The sequence below is a fragment of the Copadichromis virginalis genome, linkage group LG20, assembly GCF_057382275.1.
Source record: "Copadichromis virginalis isolate Kocher_CV1m ecotype Utaka linkage group LG20, C_Virginalis_male_GT1.1, whole genome shotgun sequence".
Taxonomy (NCBI): Eukaryota; Metazoa; Chordata; class Actinopteri; order Cichliformes; family Cichlidae; genus Copadichromis; species Copadichromis virginalis.
Window position 1 is genome coordinate 9600094 of NC_140637.1, and position 21226 is coordinate 9621319.

At 40.0% G+C, this 21226-nt stretch overlaps 1 protein-coding gene across 1 annotated transcript in view; it reads left to right on the forward strand.

The window, feature by feature from the left end:
• Nucleotides 1-21226, forward strand: part of mtcl2 (microtubule crosslinking factor 2) — an 86300-nt gene that overhangs the window by 18463 nt on the left and 46611 nt on the right. The window contains exon 4 of the mRNA XM_085444865.1: nt 964-1113. Within this exon, the coding sequence (XP_085300991.1) occupies nt 964-1113 (150 nt within the window). The remainder of the gene's footprint in view (nt 1-963; nt 1114-21226) is intronic.

Genomic DNA, 21226 nt, shown 5'->3' on the forward strand with positions numbered 1-21226 from the left:
AGCTGCTGGTGTCGACTTTGGTGTCACTCTCTGACATTAGAAACTTTTAATGAATAACTGCCCTCAGGGCTTTGGTGGTGGGGGAGGCAGTCCGGGGAGGGGGGCACAATCAGACTTTCATGAGATCATTTTATGTATAAAAGATCAGTCCCTGCTAGGCTGCTATTAATTATCTTTTCTGGTATTATTATTGAAAAAAAAAAAGTCCCCTCATCATTGTCCCCAAGTAGTGCCTGTATAAACTTCCTCCTGATGTATAATACACTCTTAAGTCTCAGCCCAAATAACAAGTATTTAACTAGTTCTTTTTTTTCTCCAGCACTATTTTAATAACATTTCTGATATTTGCATAGCCCAGATGTTCTATTTTACCTGAACAGAGATTAATAACATAATAAGTAACCTCCCTCAACCTTGGTGAACTTACAATCCGAGATAACAACACTCTGGGGTTCCTTTTGGAGAAAAATATGCATTTACACACACATTGCTTGAAACTACTCTTACCCTAGATGTCTGAATTAAATGGATATGACTTAGGTTTGCTACAGCTGAGAATATTTTAAGTACACACCACAGTATGATTATGTCTGTAACTTTAGTTCCTTGTTAGGTGTTTCCTAGGATCATGGATCATGCCCTAATAACTTGAACAACACATTATTCATGTTATGTGGATATTGTCATTAAACTGAAACGATCCGATGAAGACGATAAGGTCTTGAAGGAGTCTATGAATGGATCATTTTAGCATTTTAGCTAGGCAGCATAATGTTGTTATAATATCTGATAAAGCGAACAACTTGCAGGGTCCTAATATGTGTCTGTGTGCCCAAATACCTGATCGTGTAAAAGAAATTCTGAGGCAAACGGACTTTCATGTATGATATTTAGGTATCATTGTGACGACTGACGCACTGAGCTAAACTTCCCAACCTCTACCCCTCCATCTTCCCCTCACAGGTGGCAAAGGACGTGTCCATCCGTCTCCACAGCCAGCTGGACAGTGTGGAGAAGAAGAGGAGTCGTCTTGAGCAGGAGAATGAGGAGCTGAGGGTCCGCCTGCAGGATCTGGAGGTCGCTAAACAGGTCCTGCAGCAGGAGATTGACAAGGTAGGATCAAAACTTTGCATCTGAGTCAGGAGAGGCCAAGCTGGGTAGTTGGCCGACTGAACAGGGCTGTTAGATAGCATTAGTTTTGCACTACTACTACTAAACTGTCAGCATATCAATGTTACTACTATTTATAGCTTTGCTGGTATGTGTTTGTCTAGGCTGGAGCATTTCAAACAATAATCACCATATAGCTGTTGTCTTTCCAGCAGAAGCCATGTACTGAGAAACCATTTAAAAAAGGTTTGCCAGTTGAAGTAGATTACAAGACTACAAGTTAAGATGTGTGTTTGTTTAGGTTCAGACTTGACTAGAAATTTCATTTAAACACTGAGGTTCAGGCAGATCCCTATTTAGCCTGTCGTGGATTTGGGACCTTTGAAGAAAACTGTTTACTGTGCTCAGTTTGTCTTGAAGCCTCCAGAGAGTCTGTTCTTTTCTGGTGTTCACTTCCTTTCTGCCACTCGGCTGCAACTCTAGGGACTTTTTTGTTATACTAAGTGTAGCCAATAAAAACTGTAATGAAAAGGAAGAATAGAAACTGATGTCAGGACTCGGTGAAGTGAAAATAAACATAACAGAGTTGATGTTGCTGCCCTTTTTTTTTAATGGGAAAAAATACGAGTAAGTGTATTTGCACATAGATTTGGTCTGAGAGAAGCGTAATGTGAGTGAAAAGCAGAAAATGAGGCTACAGTTCTGCATCCAATTCCTCCCTCTTTCTGCTTATTGTCTCTTTTGCCAATGTCTAATGGTCTGATGGTCACAGCCTTGGCTCAGGACCAGGTCCCTGATGTGGCTCGGGTTGGGATGGATGGCTGGGTTCCTGGCAGGGGATCTGGGTCTGTCTGCTCTGGTCTGGCTGGACTGTGTGTTCCCTTGGTACAATTGGGCGTTTGCTGTTTGTGGATTGAAGGAAGATGGCTGGGTTTCATCACCCTTCACCTGGCTGTCTTTCAGATGAAGTGTAGTGGTGCATCCACTACAGATGATATACACATACGTACATTCTGAATAGCTGCTTCTTGTCTATTATATACATTTCCCCTTGTTTTTTCTCAGCTCCTGGAGGTATCTTGTACTACTACTACAAGTTTGCAATATTGCACTATTTACCAGCCTCTGTTGAACTACCATTAAATACTACTATTAAACTGAAATATGTGTAGCACTGTGAGATTTCATGCCACTGTACAGATGTCAAAAAATCTTAGTTGACCTTCTCTAAAAAAAAAAAAATTAAAAAAAAAAAAGGTTCAGTGCAACTCTGCCAGGTGAGGCTTCCACAAGTGGGGGGTGTTTAAAAATAGATGAACAGTCCTCAGTGAATTTCAAATAGCTTGCTTGCCATCCCCATCCCTAACATCCACAGTGATGGAGATGCAACACCCTAATATCTCAATGATTTGATTTATATTTCCAGCCCTCACCAATGGTTTGATTTAAAGACTGAGCTTCCTTTGCATGAGTCTGTGGAATAGATTTTTATATTGTAGCAGTTTTAATTGGTAAAAGTATTATTGGTTTGTTTAATATCCTGCAAATATGAGATTTTGTTTGAAATCTCATATTGCAGTTCGTGTTTTTCTTTACTGTACATTTTGAATGCTTTTCCTTCAAAACACAGCAGCTCTCGAGTCATCTGAATAATGTAATGAGTCATAATGAAAAAATTCACAACCCTTTGTTTTCAGTTATCAAAATGTCAGTTTTCCACAAAGCTTAATTGTTGGCCATTAGAAATGGATACAACCGGATGCTAATCTTGTTGCTATGAAATTTCTTCCCTTGGAGTTATAATTGTTATTTATACTGTCATTTTTTAAGCACAGGCTTTAATGTTTTACTTTTTACAATTAAAAGATCCTGATAGTTCCTGGTATTTGGAAGAAAGCTTTCATCCATCTAAAGCAAAATAGCCCATTGGCTATTGTATTATGTCACCAATCATACACTAAAGCAGAGCTACAAAGTCTCACCAAGTGGAAAGTACCATGGTTATTTCTCACCTAGCACAGCAGGCTGTTGACTGACTGGATGCCTGATGTGCTATGAACTAACATGGTTTCATAAGCCTTGTTTTGGGACTGCTGTGCAGAGTCATGCTAACCCTTCAGTGAAGGGAGTTCTTCACATAGCTGATGTGATTCAGAGAGCTGTGTTTGTGTGCATGTTCATCCACAAAGGAATGTCTCACTCATCTGTGTTTCACCTTCGACTGCACAGTACAAACACAAGAATTCAAGTACATCACAGAAAAGAGAGTGATAAGAGCGGCCGCCTTTCAGAGAGTGATAAAATATACACAGATATGCACAAAAAAATTATACGGTGAAGATAAACACACTGGACAGAAAGGGATTTAAGCACACAGACAGGAGTGCATGCAGTCAGTAAAGGCCTTGGTATTTCACAGCTGTAAATTAAGTTTGTGAATTATTGATTGTGTGGTGACTGCAGCCCACGGTCTGCACTGATATCGATATTCTTTAAAAAGAAGAGCTGTGCGGTGCACTGGCTAGACCTTTACTGTGCTGCTGCTGCTGCTGCTGCTGCTGCAGGCCATCAATACCAAACTGGAAACAGGAGGATTAGTTTCTGTAGAGTAACAGTTTTAATGATTTAGCTACATAAACAGAAATAATGTCAATTAGAAGCAGACAAACATGTAATTTGATTGTTACATCTCGTTTGAATTGTCAATATTCTTTTTTAGTTTTCGCTTTATATGTATCATGTGTTGCTATAAATGGTAAAAACTATACATTAGAGGTTGGACTTATAGGTAGGTTTCTGTATGCGCATGTTTTTGTATTATATTAATATAATAAAAACACATTTTTAGCAATCGTTGTCAATATGCTTATAGGCTGCTATCATTTTTTAGTTTGCCAGTTGCAGAGCGAAAAACAATGATAGAAACAAGCACCGCTGTTGCATGTGTGCTTTATATTATCATTGCCAAATCTTCTCTTATATGCTAGTCTTTGGCAGTTGTGTGTTAGCCTTAGGTACATTCACATTATTAGTTGCAGTATTTTACTTATATGTTTGTAACATATTAGTTTCACTGACCGCAAATGATGCCTCTTTTATGACATACTTAATACTTAATCACAGCAGGTTTGGATGGTGCACTAGTGTTATTATGTTAGCCTTCTCCATTTGGTAACTTGAAGGTCAAGATCTGCCATATTTTAGAAAACTATGTCAATTTTGATATAGGAAGCAATGTCATTTATGCATAGATATAGACTTCATTAATCCCACACTGAAGAATTCCAGATTATAATTTATTTTATTTATAAAGAGTGACAAATTTCTCAAACCCTTTGGTCCAAACCTCCAAATGTCAATTTGGGTTGAAAAGGCCACATCATAATATTTCCATCACTTTCATAATTACATACCGAAAAGCCTTGTCTTGATTCAAACTGTGCATTTTTGTGGAGAAATTAAATCGTTCAGTTGATTTTTCGTGAATTTGTCTCCTATCTTATGTATTTTTAGAAAATGGTTCATGTAAAAGTTAAGTAAGAATTTTAATAGTTGCTAGAGTCTGACCGATGTAGGAGTTTGAAGACTGATACTGATACCAATAGTTTCTGATTTAAAACTCTGATATTACATGAGCCGATTTTTTTTTAATCCAGATAAATCCAGATAAAACAAAAACATAAAATCTGTTACGCATAGTTTATTATTATTATTATTTATTTATTATGTTGTGCCCAAATCTACTCAGCTCAGATGATTGTTGTGTTTGCGGCGTTCCCAATAGGGAAGTTTGCAGAGTGCTCTCTGGTGTAAAAATCAAGACTGAAATGAAAACTCACAGTATAAAGTGCCTTGAGACAACTGTTGTTATGATTTGGTTGCATATAAATAAACATGAAGTAAACCGAATTAAAAAAATCCTTTGAAGGGTCGGGTCCAGAAGGGCGCCCAGTGTAAAAACTGGAGCTAAAGCTAATATGCGGATGCATCCATTGTAAATGTAGGAATGGCTGATAGTTAATTATCAGCTGTTATAAATATCAATACTAATAGATCGGAAAATAGATAATATTGGTTGATATTATATTAAATCAGTTGCCTCTCTTCTACAGATGTATACGCACTGTTAGACAAACACGCGTAAAACACAATTAATTTAGTCAAACAAGCAGAAGGGCAATGTTTTCTCTCATTCATTTTCTCCACCCTTGTTTTCCTTTACCCTCATCCCTCTCTCACAGCCCGGCTCTCCCTTCCCCTCCTCCATTGCACCTCTGCTCTCCTCCTGCATCTCCCCATTTGTTATCACCTTCTATTCTTCCTGCCTCCCTCCCTTCCTCCTCTCCTGCTGCTCCCATAGAGACGCAGAGGAATGCTGATGCAGGGATTTCTTTTTCCATCTCTCTCCTCTCTCCCTTAAAATTTCTCCTCTGTCCAGCTCCTCCTGCTCCTCCTACTCAAGCCAGTCCGCCCCCTCTCCCTCCTTCATACCAAAGCCCTCATTCCCTCGCTCACTCATACCTCGCCTTTTTTGTCTTGTTTCCTCCCCTCCTCTGCTGCTGCAATCTTCCCTTCCCTCTCCAAAACCCATCGATCCATTCCAGCTGCTTGACCTTTGACAGAGGCAAGGTCAGATGTGATGAAGGGAGGAGTGGGTTAGAGTTATCGGATGTTAGGGAAGGATTGATTGAAGGAATGTAAGAAAGAAAAAAAATCATGGTTAGAAAGACAATAAAGCTGAGGTTGCAAGAGACTCTGTCTTTTGAATACAAGCCAGCCTGTCATTCAACCAGAGACCTTCTTTCATTTTACTTTCCTTCACACTTTATTTACGTCTTCTTTGTAACAATCAACAGAACAAGCAGCTCTTGTTTCTGGTTAATACCATTTATGCTGTCTGGATGTTGTCGTTCAGTGAGCCACTGTATTCACTGTAAATAGGTACTATCATTATAATAACACCAATTTACTGAATTTTAGTGAGTTTCTGTTTCGCTTAGTGAAGGGCAAAGGTGAGACGGATGAGAAGAAATAAAAGGACACTGACCTTGTAATGCAGATATCAGCAGATCAACTTCTGATACTGCCTGGAAGTATTTTGCATTAACAGCATATCTGTCTGTTGGTTTAGGCGAAGGCATAAATCTAAAGTTTTGCCACCCTGGATAATACTCAGTTCTTTATTGGCTCTTTTTTTGATAAGGAATGTATCCATGTTGCAGTGCTGCTGTGCTCCTAGCACCAACCCAGAGCTGTCTTTGTTTACAGAGTGCAATACAAGCTGACCAAAAGAACACAGAAGCTCCCTTTCCAGCCATGGCCACTCTGCCCCAAGCTGCTTAAACACAAAGGAGCAACATAGAGCTGAAGGTGAAAGATGAAGAGGTAGACAGGCGGAAGGGAGGTGAAACTGGGGGATACAAACAGCATAGTTCGTTTGTTGGTTGGTTGGCTGAACCTGTATATTGGAAGAAAAGAAGAAGACATAAAACAAAGAAATTATGGAAAGGAGGATAAAGAAGAAGAAATTAGGGCAAAAAATACTGACAGAAAGAGGAAAAGGGAGATGATGAGGAGGGGGAATATACCGTGTGGGTGGGGTCTTGTAAGGAGGGCTGGCAGTGGAGGAGATAACAGCCTTAATTGGAAAAAAAATCCTCAGTGACTGGAGGGTGAAGAGAGAAATGTGGCATGTCATTTCTCTTTCTGGTGCTTGTTTTTATTCATTGTGCATTTCTCTCTCTCTTTCTTTCTGTAATTGTTTCTTCCTCAGATTTACCCACACACACCATTACCTCTCTGCATGGGTTTAAATCCCATGTTTCCCTTGAAGGTCATTCAGCAGGGATCATACTCCCTTTCTGTGAGAGTGTGTGTGTGTGTGTCTGCATATGTGCATATGAGGGTTCAGAACCTAGTTGATGATGGTAAGGGGACTTCTGTGTATATGGGGACCTACACATTTATATAGTTGATATGTTTTCTGTCTGGCTTAATGAAGGAGAAGCAGAGTGGTAAGTACTTCTAATCACAGCCTGTATGTTTCAGTCCTGCAGGGCTGTTTCCTTTTTGTTACTTTTAAATGCCCCTCTCCACTCACTCTCTCTAATTCCCCACTTACTGCTGAAGGAAACTGTTCCCTGTTATTCCTGTCTTTCAGGAAGTGCTGCCTATTGTTTGCAGCAAGTTGAGGGATGTGGGGCAGGGGTAGCCAGAGACTTTGGAGTGAGCTTTTGTGCCTGTATGTGAGTCGACGTGTTACTGGGGATGTATTTGTGTCAATACGGGCTTAATATCTTAAATTTTAGTGTTTTGTCTGAAGATAACCTGAAACACTTGTGGAAACAGTGAAGCACCCAGCAGCACTATATTAATAACACATGTTAGTCATTTTTTAAAATGTATTTATTTACTTTTCCATACCAAACAAGTCACGACACTCCATGTCAGGCCAACAGTGAAAGCTGTGTGTTGTCTTCAGGGACACAAGTGTTGTTAAATGGGTCAGAGCATCAAAGTGGTCCACATTTGAACTTATCTGGGTCAGAGTGATTGATTAAGGTGAAGATAGGCTTAGAGAAAAATCAGTCACATAACCCCACTTCACACCTGAAACAGGGTAGTGTGTGTATATGTGTGTGTGTGTACATGTTTAGACATCTTCGTGAGGACAGAAAATTGGCATACTGCTATATTTATGGGGACCAACAGTCACTTATGGAGACAAAGTTCCTGTCCCCATTAGCTTGAAGGGATTTTTGAGGCTCAAAATGTGGTTTTAGTGTCAGGTTTACAATTAGGTTATGGTTATGGTTAGGCTAAGGGTCAGGGTTAGGCATTCATTTTTGATGGTCAGGGTTAGGGTAAGATAAGATAAGATAAGATAAGATAAGATAAGATAAGATAACCTTTATTAGTCCCACACGGCTAAGCGGCTAGGGAAAGCATTATGTCAATGAGATGTCCTCACTAAGATATGAAAACGAGTATGTGTATGTGACTTAAGGAAGACAATGAGATGAAGAAAAGTTTTGGTGAACACTTTCAAAAAAAGAGTAAAATGATAGGCGATGACAGTCTTTCTGTGAGTGAGGAAACCTGTTTACAGTGTGTCAGGATGCTGCACGGCGTAACTGAGTTAGAGCATAACACAAGACTAGAGCGACATAAAGAGAAGCGGAGAGACTGAAAGTAAAAGGGAAGAGAGAGGAAGAGAATCAAAGTTCAGAGGAGTGACAGGTGAGAGAATGAGGCATGGAAAGAGATAAAGGGAACAAAAGAGGGAATGGATTTAGATTGTGAATGGCAGATAAGACTGCTGTTTAAAAATGCGAACAAAAGCGAGTGATATCGTGAGAGAAGAAGAGAGGAAAAGTGGGACAGGGGAGACAAAATAAAACATATTAAAAAAAACATATAAAAAACAAAATCACTGCAGTCCAGGCACATGGGTTCAGGTGGCGTCAAACCCGTATATGAAATAATCTTCCACCATTCCGACTTCGCCTTGCACTTTCCATTATGGCAGGTGGTGCTTATGTACGGCAGTATTGCATAATTTTTATAACGGTAACTATACTGTACTGGACAAAAATGTGCTCTGTGAGGGTGTAAAGACCTTTTGTGCTACATGTTAAGAAATATCATCAAGGTGTTGATGTGTATAAGAATCGGGTTGGATGAAATTAACATCGGGCTGGTGGATACTCAGAAAACACAACGCCTCTGGCCGTCACAGCTATTGGTGGGAAGAAGGCATAAAAAATGGATAAAAAGAGAAAGGAAGAGGAGACGAGGAAAGATAGGAGGGGGAATTTTGCCAGAAGGGTTTCTAGGTCGATGGGAACTTCAGCGGTACCAGTGGGACAGACAGAAGTCACATGCACAAATACACACAAACACACATACACAGAGAAAGAGAGTGATACATTTGTACTCATTCACATACACACACACATATACGTGTACTAGAATATAGAAAAATAGGAGAGCTGAATGTTCTCTGGGAACTCAAAGCCCTTATAGGCACACACACACACACACACACACACACACACACACACACACACACACACACACACACACACAGAGAAAGAACGAGAGAGCAGTACAAGGGCGAACAAAGAGTAATGGCCTGAATCACCGCTTCTCCCTGTATATCACACAGACATCCACAGCTGGGCGCTCCATACTGACTGAGGGATGAACACTTACACTGTTTTGTTTAAAGTTACTGACAGAATTATAGTAGTGCTAAAGGACTTCGCTAATTACATAATGCAGATAGGGTTTTTGCTCAACTATCAAGAATCATTATTATTATTATTATTATTATTATTATTATTATTATTAAAGCAACTTCTGTGTAAAACAGTGTGTTTCAGCATGCAGATTACACTGGATTACAAGGTGTTACTCATGGTGGAGAATAATGTGACTGTAGGTCTCTTAAAAGCATTAGTTATCATAACCAGGAACAAGCACGTGCTTTGAAATGTTTGAAAAATCTCCCATTGTTTAACAGCCAAACGCTTTATAACTGCACGGCCTGTCATCATCCCCCACCATCATCCAATCAATTTCAGATTAACTTTTTTGACAGTATCTCACTCGAGATCAGAGCTAACATGACTTCTCCTCGCTTTGACGCTTTTATAAACCGATGATTAGCATTGTGTTCATCTCCGCCTGCGTGCTCCACCCCTTCTTTAGTGCCAATATTTGTGTTGCATTTTTCAACAGTGGAGCATCTTTTAGGGGCCCGTAGGGGGTGCAGAGGTAATTTCATGCCTCAGTAGATGTAACATGAGTCTGTCTGAAGATACCCCTGCGCACTGAAGGGCAGAGAGCTGGTCGAGTCACGGATTGAGATGCTGGGAGATGACTGGGGAGCAATAACAGTGTAAACACTCAAGAGGGAAGGGGAAGAACAGAGGACTGGAGGGCAGAACGAAGGAGGGAGAGAGGGTGGATAAATGTCAGGACAAAAGAGGGAGGGGATGAATTTGTAGCTCCCGTTCACTGAGAGCAACCCCACAGGGGGCTCAAGCTGGAGGAGAACACCACAAACAGGCCAGTAATGCTTAAAGCACATTTACATAGTTTTAGAATCCTAGATGATGTCTTCATAGTTCTCGTTTTGTTCAAAAATTTCACTTTGAGTCGGTTATTTAACTTAAATTAATAGATTGACAGAATAGTGATAGCCTGGCAGCTGTTCTCCGCTCAGCAGTGAGAGAAGAAACAAAGAACGGGAAAAAGGAGTCAGGAAAAGGCTGTTTTCTGACCTGCATTTCCGATCGGCTGAGTGCCTTTAAAAGCTGTTGTAAAATATCAGATAAGTGCTCACCTTTGACTTCAGGACACCTTTTTTCCTGTGCTAATGCATCACCAGAAAATGACCGCTGCATCACCTCTTTCAGATGTATTCTGTACCTCTTCCAAACGTTACCAAAAGTTACAAAAGCAAAACAAAAAAAATTTTGCAAAATGATCAAACCTTCGGGAACCACAAAGACGAGCGAAATCGTCATCCGTGAAAAAACACCAATATTGATGGTAGTATTTGACTCAGGCTGCTGGTTTATAGTCAGTAAGGACACGAGCAACTACAGCTCAAATATTAGAAAATGTCAAATATAATTATTATTATATTTTTCAGCAGAAGGTAAGTAGTTGAATGTTTCCCTGAGAGCAGCAGATGGTCACACTATTAAGAACAACAACTCTGTAAATATCAGAAGGTTAAATATCACTGTCACTCGCATAGAACAGCACTATTCATCTACTCAAACACTGTCACAGTAGAACCTATTTTATTACATATTCACATATTGATACTGGGCCTATGCTAACTGTGCTTTGGAAGTTCAAACAAATGCAGAAAACCCCAAAGTATCAAATGAAACACCTTTAAAGCCAATGTAGCTGTGCTGTCTCTCATGCTTTGATATCATTTATGTTCTATTTCATTTAAATCTAGTTTTCCTTGCTTTTTCCTAACCCTCTAAAGTCTAAGCCATGTGTGCTAACCCTAAGCCTAATCCCACACACACTTTCGGATAGCAGCACCAAATTGTGCTTTGCAATGTCAAACTAAAACAAATACCCGAATCCCAAATATCAACTGAGAGGATCTAAAATATAACACTAAATGTGATCCTTGTCATAAAACACCTAAACAGCTTATGTGTTATTCGGAGTAAGATATATACACAAGACAGACAACATAAGCACGGGTATTTTGCTGGATTTAGTCTGTTTTTGTCGTGTAGGACTGTCAATAAATCCATATAACTGCACTGTTAGGATTATAAACCGGAACATAGTTTGGAGTCTGCACTTTCGACACACAGTGAAGCCGAGACTCAGCGAGGCTGCGTCTTGCTGCTTTGTCGTCTTAAATTGGTCACGTAATTTGGACTCCAAAGGGTTAGATTATGTCCAAAATTTGGATATTTTCAGAAAGAATGAATGTTTTTTTACATATAAACGTGGCCAAATTCCTGCTTAAATACTAAGAAACAGTTCAGGAATTCACCTTACATTTGTCTGTATGACATGTGGTTTATTATTTGGCCCCTATAACTGAAGAACAGTATGTAATAGTTAATGCGCTCATCTGTATGTATACAAAGGAAAAGCCAAATGAAATGAGGTGGGAGGTGAGACTGGAAGAATGAATAGGAAATAGCCTGCAGACAGCACACTGTACACAGACAGGACAAAGAATAGAGCAGGTGGATGATGGAGGGGAGGAGGGATGCTGCCTGTCTCGAACCCATTAAAAGGTTTCAAGCTGCTAAAGGCTGACTGGAGTGCAGATTATCTCACCTGTAGGGACGAACTGGGGTTGGCTGAAGAGGCTTCGCTCTGGTCTCTGGGGAGGACCATTGTATCTGGAAATGCAACACATTCACACCAACAGACGCACACAAAGCAGGGTTTACTTGCTGTGTGTGCATTCTGTTGCGGTCGTATTTGTGTAGTGTTAGTGTGATGATTTATTGATTGTCTCATATAGGGGCTATATAGATCCAACGTTTCCCCCTGTGATTTCATTGTGCACTCTACTTTCCCATAAGTGCGAGTGTTTCCAACCACCTTTTTTAAATTTATGTAGAAGTCTACTTTTGGGAGTGTTAGCCGTCTAAATGTGCGTCACATTAGACTGATGCCGAGCAGCTCTCAGTTTATGAATTACACATAAATTATGTGTCCTGATGTCAGTGGTAATTTGCTCAGCAGTGCGTTATGCTGCTACCGAACACCGACTCTGCCGTCTGAGTACAGTTATAGGATGACTAAAGAAGCTGAAGGCGTGTGTATGCATGAATCTATATCTGGTAGAGTTGTGAGTTTGGGATTTTGCTTCTAATTAAATGCCAAGTGTTGATTATTTTCACCTAACGGGACCGTTTTCACACATTTGGTGTGTAAGATGTGTTGACACGTTGCATGCGGAAAAGTACAGGTTGCTGAAGGCTCTTTAGCTTCCTATTGTGCATAATGATCGCTATCACACCATCATAGTTACTGGGAAACACATGAAGGGACAAACAGTGTAATATAAAATGAGTGAAAGTGCACAGACAAGCTGTTCGAGGCCAACGGGATGCCACTCTCACAACCACTGTCTAAACTGTCTTAGTTTAGCATATTGACAACCGGTGTACCACATCCTCACCTCAGTGTGTAGATCTAATCTTTCACTGGAACAAAAGCAAAAATAGATAGTGGGATGTTTGCATGATTTACACCAATCCAGAATTTCTTTCCAAGGTTTTTCAGTCAGGAGTAAATCGGTTCACTTGGCAGGAAGTCAAAAGGTCTGGAGCTGTAAGAGCAGTATAAACTTTACCTGGAAATGTTACAAAGTTGCCACATCCTAAAAGGCTGGATTATTTTTCACATTGCGTGTTTGTTCAATTTTTTTCTGTCAGGAAATGGATTAGACACAAAACCCGATTTCTCTGTGACATTTCAGAATTTTTTCAGCGTCGCAGGAATAAAAACCTCTTTGAATGGCTGTCAATCTGCTCCACAGACCGTGCTGCAGCTTCAGCCTGTCTGTGGTTTTGCTGCTGGGATCTCAGTGTTCAGTAGATAAACTGGCTGGAGGTAGGCCAACTTGAGCAGAGCCAAATCAATAAAGGCATTTAAATTTTTAAAAGGGTAGAGTACCTTAAAATTTAATGGCATCACCCTTTGCTAAGTGAAAGACTGTGGTTTCTGATGAGCTCCTCTGTGGAAGAAGAACCAAAACACCCGATACGCTAGATTTCTTGTTCGGTAGTGCTGCAGCATGATCGTAGCTGAAGTCCAGTCGATATCCAGTCATAGTGAGGTTATTAATAATTACACTGTGTGGCTCACAGAATGATTTTTAAAGCCCCTGTTTAAAAATAAATAAAAACAGATTGTGGTGATTTTCAAATAACTCAAATACTTCATGTAATTCATAATATTACAGACAACAGAATCTTAATATTAAAACTGAGGAGTGTGTAATACTGTAATAGATTACTTCATCACTTTGTAAGGATTTGATGACTGAGCAGACCAGTCGCTGTAGCTTGAAACCCAAAAAAGTTATCGTGTTCTTCGAGTTTAGTCACTCAATACTGAAATCCAGTATTTAAGGCTGACACAGATTTGAAAAAAAAGATGAATGCTGTTTATTGAATAATGTCAGTACAGCTAGACTGATATTAAGAAACTACAATAAGTTCGTATTGACCAAGATATTGGCCTGGTTTATTTATTTGTCTCGTTCCAAATAGTAGCAATGGAAAATTTTCCTAAATGCAACTGAGATCAAGAACAAGAAGTCAAGAAAATGTATATTTGTATTTACTCTTGGGGGGCATTTTTCACCTTTATCAGAGTGGGAGTAATTAAAAGTAGGAATGAAAAGAAGGGGGCTGCTGCTGTGTGCCATACGATCGTCTGCTTGATCAGTGAACTAAACTGCCCATATATTTCATTTTTGTATCTTTATTTGGTGTGGTCATCCATCTCTGCTGGTCTTTTAATGCACGGGTGATCTGTCCAGGGTATACCTCAGCGTTCACCCATTGACAACTGCAGACTGCAGCCACTCTAAGCTAGACAAGCGGCTCGGAAAATGGAGAAATTGAATGTTTTGTATTAGCAGATGGCCCTCCAAGGGCCATGAATGAACAAAGACGGAACAAAAGCTCCAGTTTAAACCTTTTCGGCAGAAATCCACAGGCTTCTCAGTCCTACCCCCAGCGTCTGATTGACAGCTGGGGAAACAAATGACAGACACGCAATAACCAAAACAAACATGGATTATGTAAAAATGTAGTAAAATGAGTCTGAGGTTTTCTTAGCTGCAAGGACTTGGCTCAAGATACAGTGTTTAAAGTGTTTATTGCCTGGGGCTGAGAGGTCCGTATAGTATCTATTGTATGATGAATGTCGAGACTTGGTGCTGATGCATATAAATGGGAGGACTGCTGGGTATTGACGTTGTTCAGCCGTGGCTGCGCGAAACCACAGCAAGGAGATTAACATGGCTGCACACATGCAGGTAGGGTTACAAGGGTGTGCGTCTCTTTTGTTCCTAAGATCCATCCATTCCCCCCCAAAACCTCCTCTCTATGCCCTTTCTTTCTCCCTCTTCTTCTCTTGCTGTTGTTTCCCTCCCTCTTTCTCCTCCCTTTCTTTCCACGTCTCCCCCCTTCTCTACATCGCCCTCTTCCTGCTTCCCGGGTGACATCATCACGGTGCTGCCAGGCCTTGTTGTGATGTGGAAGTGGAGACGTGGAAAATGAATAGCTGGCACCTCCCGCTGATGATAGTCTGGCTGCACCGCGGTTACTATGGCGACATAGCCTGTGTCATGTGTGTTGCTATGGTTACCCTGCTACCGTGATGTCCCACAGCAGCTGTAAGCCTGGCAGGGATAGCTCTGTACTTGGATTTGTGATTGTTTGCCATCAGAAATGCAGGACGATTATAAGACCAGAATTTTCTTTAATATAAAATGATTAATTAGAGAGAATAAAAGGTTTTTCCATTTAAATTGATGAACACATGGTCTTCCCACAGTCAATAGACTTATGTATTACTACTCAACTGCACAGTTCCGCAGAGCGAAGCATCCATCTACTCATGACGCGAGGGCCTTGAAAGTGACATCCAGCAAGATGTAAACAGTTTTAGCATCTCCAAGTTAGTTAGCTTCATTTGACTGGTGGATGTAGATGGGAGAAAAAACATGTTTGTGAAATTTTCACATGAAGGTCACACGTTGTGCATTTTATCTATTTATTTATTTAATTTGTTTATTTATTTTGAGTCACCTGGTCATGATTTCTAGACTGAGGAATTGCTGAATTTTCCTAAATATATTTCTGCCATGGAAAGTGAAGTTTGAAGTTCCCTGATTATATTCAGAGAAGGCAGACAATCAGTATCTCCAGTACTGCTTAATGCACACCAAAATCGTCTCTGATCCGACTTTGATCTTAGGTGATCTAGACCAGTGAAAGAAGTTTAACTACACCATTAAAATCCATGAGATATCTCAATATAAGAAAAAGAAGTGCAATTTCAACCATACACATCAGTTCTTTTTCTTTAAATTTCGCTCAGTGTTTGACTCCCATAGTGAAACACCTCACTCTGTTATCAAAGAGCCAGGGATTATGTTAAGTAACCCAAAGTTTTTCTACAAGATAAAGAAGTAAAAGAAATATGTAAGCACGACTCTTTGGGCTTAAAATTACAGAAAGAGTTGTAATAGCTCATTCCATAGGCTGTCCTGTCAATAAAAAAATGTTAATTCACTGAAAATGTTTTTGTTTGTTTTGTTTTTTCCCATAGACCCATTGTAAAAAAAAAAAAAAAGAAAGAAAGAAATGTGAAAATACAGTAAAAAGTCCAAAGCTGTCCATGGGCCAGGTTTTAGCCTTTTGCTGAGCCAATCCTGGAACCCGGGCCTTATGTTTGACACTCCTGATCTAGATGAATTGACTTTGATTTTTTTTTAAACAAGCAGACTTTTTAATATTTTCCATAAGAGCTGTTTTTCGTTAAATATTTGTGATCCATCAAAACTGTGGGATCACAGCTGTGGAGGAATATTCATGGGCTGTTTGACTTTTCCTTGAACTCTCTGATTGGTGATAACAGCTGTGGGATACAGTTAAAAACAACTCAAAGAAATTTGTTTTCAGTAGTAGTTAAAGAATCAAATAGTAATTTTTCATTTTTTTGTTAACTTTGTGGTTAAAATGTTTTCTGTATATCTGTATTTCCAACATGTGTCATCAGGTTGTTGGAACATCACAGCATTTCTTCCCCAGTTCTCTGCTCATTATTGGCCGCTCCCTGCAGTGACATCTTGATAAAGAAACTTGAGCTGCCGCCTCGGGGCTGTTATAAAGCGATGAGTTACATGATCTAAAAAGGATCTTCTAACATGTCTCTTCGTAGTATCTCAGTGTGAGGATTTCATAGTAAGGCTGTGTTGCATAATTCACAGTCACACACACTTGCTCATTTAGATCAGTGCTGATGTCTCGTGTTTTGACGGTTGGTACGCTCCTCACTGACTCTCCTCTTTACTACTTTGTTTTTTAAACCTTCATTTCTACTCTTCTGCTTTTCCTCCTTCCTGACATTTCCACCTTTAAATTAAGAACATAAATAATTGGGGTTAAAGTGCAAAGTACTTGAGATCCATGGCATTCATGGACTCAGTCTCACTTTGACCATAAGTAGAAAGCTCATGTAGTTTTTCTGCTGTCTGCATTGATTTGAGACGTCTTTACTACTTAGTTTTTCCAGCCACAAATTATGCAGTCTGTTCATATCATGAAGGTCCTCATGAGCAGAAACATTTTTATCCGTCAGCTTGCCAAGTTTGGTTTAAAAAGTGAGAATAAATCTGAACCTGCTGTGTTTGTTGGTGTGAGTGTGTCTTACCTGGGAGTGGATCGATGCTGATTATATTCAAAGACATTTATCACCATCTAAAACCTCCTTGAGTGCCTCACTGACTGTGGCAGGAGTAATTTGAATATTATAACCTCTTTCTCCAAACAGGCTGCAGCATAATATTGTTTCTTTGTGATAATTAAATCGTCTCCCAAGCAATTCCTCAAACCGCATACGAATTCTGAAATGAATGTTTGTAATATTTGCCTTCCTTAAAGCAGAAGCACACAGCTTTGTTTAATGCTGTTTTTGTCTCAAGTGCATTTTGTTCTTGTGTGCTGTGTAAAGCCAGTAAAAGTCAAATAATAAAGCATCCAAACAGAAAACTCGAGAAACTATGGGCATATTCATAGTTTTCACTTGACAGCTCCTTGGGGCAAAACAAGTCTTTCTTGGCTGCCTGCGAATGATTTTTATCAGGTTTGTGTAGCTCAATAATAAAACCAATGTTTCATATCAAAGAGACTTTATCAACAGATAGTTTGCTCACTTGTAACAGATATGGATCTGCTAATGCACAAGTCCATTAGCTGTTCAACTCAATCAGTTCCTGTTTGCTCCTATGCTAACCCATCTCCATAACGATTAATAAAAGTTTTCGTCTAATTGAAGGCGCTTAAAAAAACCTAATATGTGAACAATGAGTTGAGACTAACAGTTTGCATTCTACCCTGTGCTTTTGTCATGCATAAAAAATAAGTAATGGCTTAATGTAAGAAAAAGACGAGGCAGTATTATTGTTCTGCAATACTATCTTTCTCATGTTTATTTCACTGTGAAAGGTTTGACTAATTCACTTGTAGCATGGCGGAAAGCCTTACCCAATCACCCAAGTGCACAGACAATGTCTAATAAGGCAGAATGGAGCGGTGGGTATCTGGAGCTCGCCTGAGCAGAGAAGAGGAACTCTAATGTAATCACAGACTCACTGACTGCCCGAAAGAGAAAAAGAAATAGAGGGATTATTATGTGATGACCCAACTGGTGGTATAGGGGCTGATTGTGCAACAGCAAGAAGGGAAAAGTGGCTCCAAGGGTTGCTGTGTTAAGAACTATGACAGAGATGGGAGGGGAGGGGAGAAAGAGGTGAGGAAAAAGAGGTCAATAAAAGGAAAAGATGAAAAGAAGAAAGAAATGACTGTAGCTGCATGACCTGACTTAGCAGAGCAGGCAGACGGGGCTGTGTAAGCATGTATAAGCATCCAATATGTGCTGTGTGAGTAGTGTGCGTCAGATTAAATTTCCAGCAGCGAAATTTGTTCCTGCATTCTCACTGATTCTGTACAACAGACTTCACGTTACGTCTGCTAGCAAAGTGAAATAGCTGGGCTAAAGTATTAGATGTACAAGCTTATCACCCTGATATCAAATACATATCAGGAAATCGATTTTACCTTCTTTTCTTCTGTGCTTTCTTTCTTTCTTTTTTAGAAAAAGGGCAGTCTGAAGCTTGTGTCTGCTATGGCATTCAGCAAACGTTTGTGGGTTTCTTAAATGTTATTGTGAAAGTGTGGGTGGGGGGGGGAAGAAAGAGTTCTTTGTGTGCTCCGCCATGTGACATCAATGCTAGAAGCAGAACTATTAGAAGTGTTTGTTTTAGCGAGCGCAGATTTAGATCTAAACAAAGCGTTTTACCAAAAGACGCTCCTGGTGTCTTCAACCGTGAAAAAAATGACAGAGGCAAAGGTGATCCAGAGAACTGGTATTTGTAAGCAGCCATTGGACAGTTTTATTGCATTTTAGTTTCCAGGTGACCAGGTGGGAATGGAAAGTTTGATGCGGTTATTGTAAAAGGACTGAGCAGTTCTCAAAAAGAAACCTGAACCGAATAAGTTATTTGTGAAATGTTGCACAACACCAGCTGATATGTGACAGAGGCTACGATCTGTCCTCAGAGTTTTAAAATAACAGTATATTAATGAAGCTATTAGCACCTTCTTAATACCTTGCCAAAAATACTCAGTGATGATCTGTTGCTTTTTTCAGAGTTAAGTTACTTTTGGCGGAGGGTGGGAGGGTTTCTCCAGGTTCAAATCCACCATCTGGCTGGGGGCCTTTCTGTGAGGAGTTTGCATGTTCTATCCAGGTACCGCAGCTTCCTCATACATTTGTGGGGTTGGGTTAATTGGAGATTCTAAGTTGGCGTCCATCTCTATGTGTTGGCCCTGTGATGGACAGGCTACCTGGTTAACCCTGCCTTTCGCTCTTTGCTAGCTGTGATAGGCTGATGACTGGGAGTTACTTTTGTCATTTTTTGAGCTGATTGGAAGCAAAATGAATGAGGATGTGGAAAGCACATAAAGTACTGCTAAAAAGACTTTGACATGAATCTGGATGTCAACAGAGAAAATAAAGGAAAAGTTAAAAATATGAATACAAGGTAGGGATGAAATGAAGCCAGGATGAGTGTGGGAACACAAATAGGTGGAGTTTGGAGAAGAAAGTCAAGAAAACAGAAATGTGGTGATGGAAATGTAAATAAGGTGGTGTATAGGAAATAATAGAGAGGTGTTTGAGGAGTGGAGGAGAGACATGTTCAGTGGAGTAGGTGACTGTGTAATCCCACAGTAAAGGAGATTTATCTTCGTGCCTTTGCATGATGGCAGAGGACACCAGTGGACCATTAAAGAGTGCATGGTTTCATCAGCTGATCATGATCACGTGACCACACTGTGGGTTTTAGCCTTCAGAGCACTTTAATAAAAAGTAAGGAGGCTCTGATTTTTTATGTTAGAGCAGTTAATTACATGATTGCTGTTTTTTATCATCACATGTCCATTAAAAAACAAAATGTACTTGCACAGAGCTTTGTGTTTAGGAAACTGTAGGTTATAAAATTGACACTTTCAAAGGCTGGCATGAATTTGGTCATTTATTTTGCAGCAAGAAAGCAGGGGAGCTTAATGTTTAGACTGTTATTAGATCAATAACCAGTACAGTATGCAATTAAAGGTTATCAAATGCAGAAAATGTAAACAGAAAGGCATAAACTGAGTATGCTGACTGAGATAGTTACCGGTATGTTAGGAGAAAAATACAGAATTTCTTTGAAACATGAGCGAAAAACCTGGACCAACATATCTAAATCCTTTCAACAAGGAATAAAGAAAGAGTGCGACTCAGGTTTGCTCCCTGGCACTTTTCTCTAAGATTTGTCGGATGGACTTCAAAAACATTTTAGACGATCCCTCCTTGAAGCTGTGCAGGTTTGCCAGGAAGTGAAATTGTCTGACGTAGCTTTAAATATGAAAGGGATCCTTTGAAAGTGTCCTCTTGTCAAGGTCAGTTTACTGCAGGTTTGTCCTCTCCTACAGAACAGAGCATATGCCGTCCAGAATGGCTGGATTCAGCTGCGTTTCCCTGATTGTCTCATGTCATCGGGGTTAGCTATTAGCCCACATATTGCAGGGAATTATGAGATTGCTGCAGTCCACAAGGCCAGACCATCACTGTTTAAATGGCTAATATTCACTCTGTTATGGCTCATTAACCTGAACCCTGAAGCTTGCTGCAGAGAATCACTTTCTGTCTCAAAGGCAGTCTTGTTATATGAGCGTCCAGGCTGAGGAGGCAGTTATTGTTAATATGTGCAAAACTAACTAAAACCTGTTGATGAGTCATCCGCTTATTTATTATTTCAGACTTATTATAAATGGTCTAATGGTCTCCTTCCAAATTAGGCTCTGGGTGCTCTCATAAATAGATTTCTTCATAATTAGTGGGGGGGAAATTGCCCACAGCAAAACTACAAGCCCGGACTTAAACCCTTTGTGATTATAATTAGACAGAAAGTGGATTATTAAACTCCCACTGCTGAAGGTTTCTGACAGTGTAATGTTCATGTGAGGATGCTGCTGGGCACAACAGAGAGGAGACAAATCCGTGTTGCCACTATGAGACACTTCCTGTGAAAGACCTGAAATCTGTGGGAGAATGAGGCAACACCAGAGATGGGAGCTGACCTGCTCCTGACCCCGAAAGCCAATTTAAGCCGACCTAGGAAACAAGTCAGTCATGTAGCTGCTTTGATACAAGCACACCGTTTAAATTCAGTTGTGTAGGGGCGGGCATATCTAAGGGCTGTAGTTAAGACAATACATAGGTGAGTGTACCAATTGTTTTTCTCGGCTTACTGTATATAATGTGA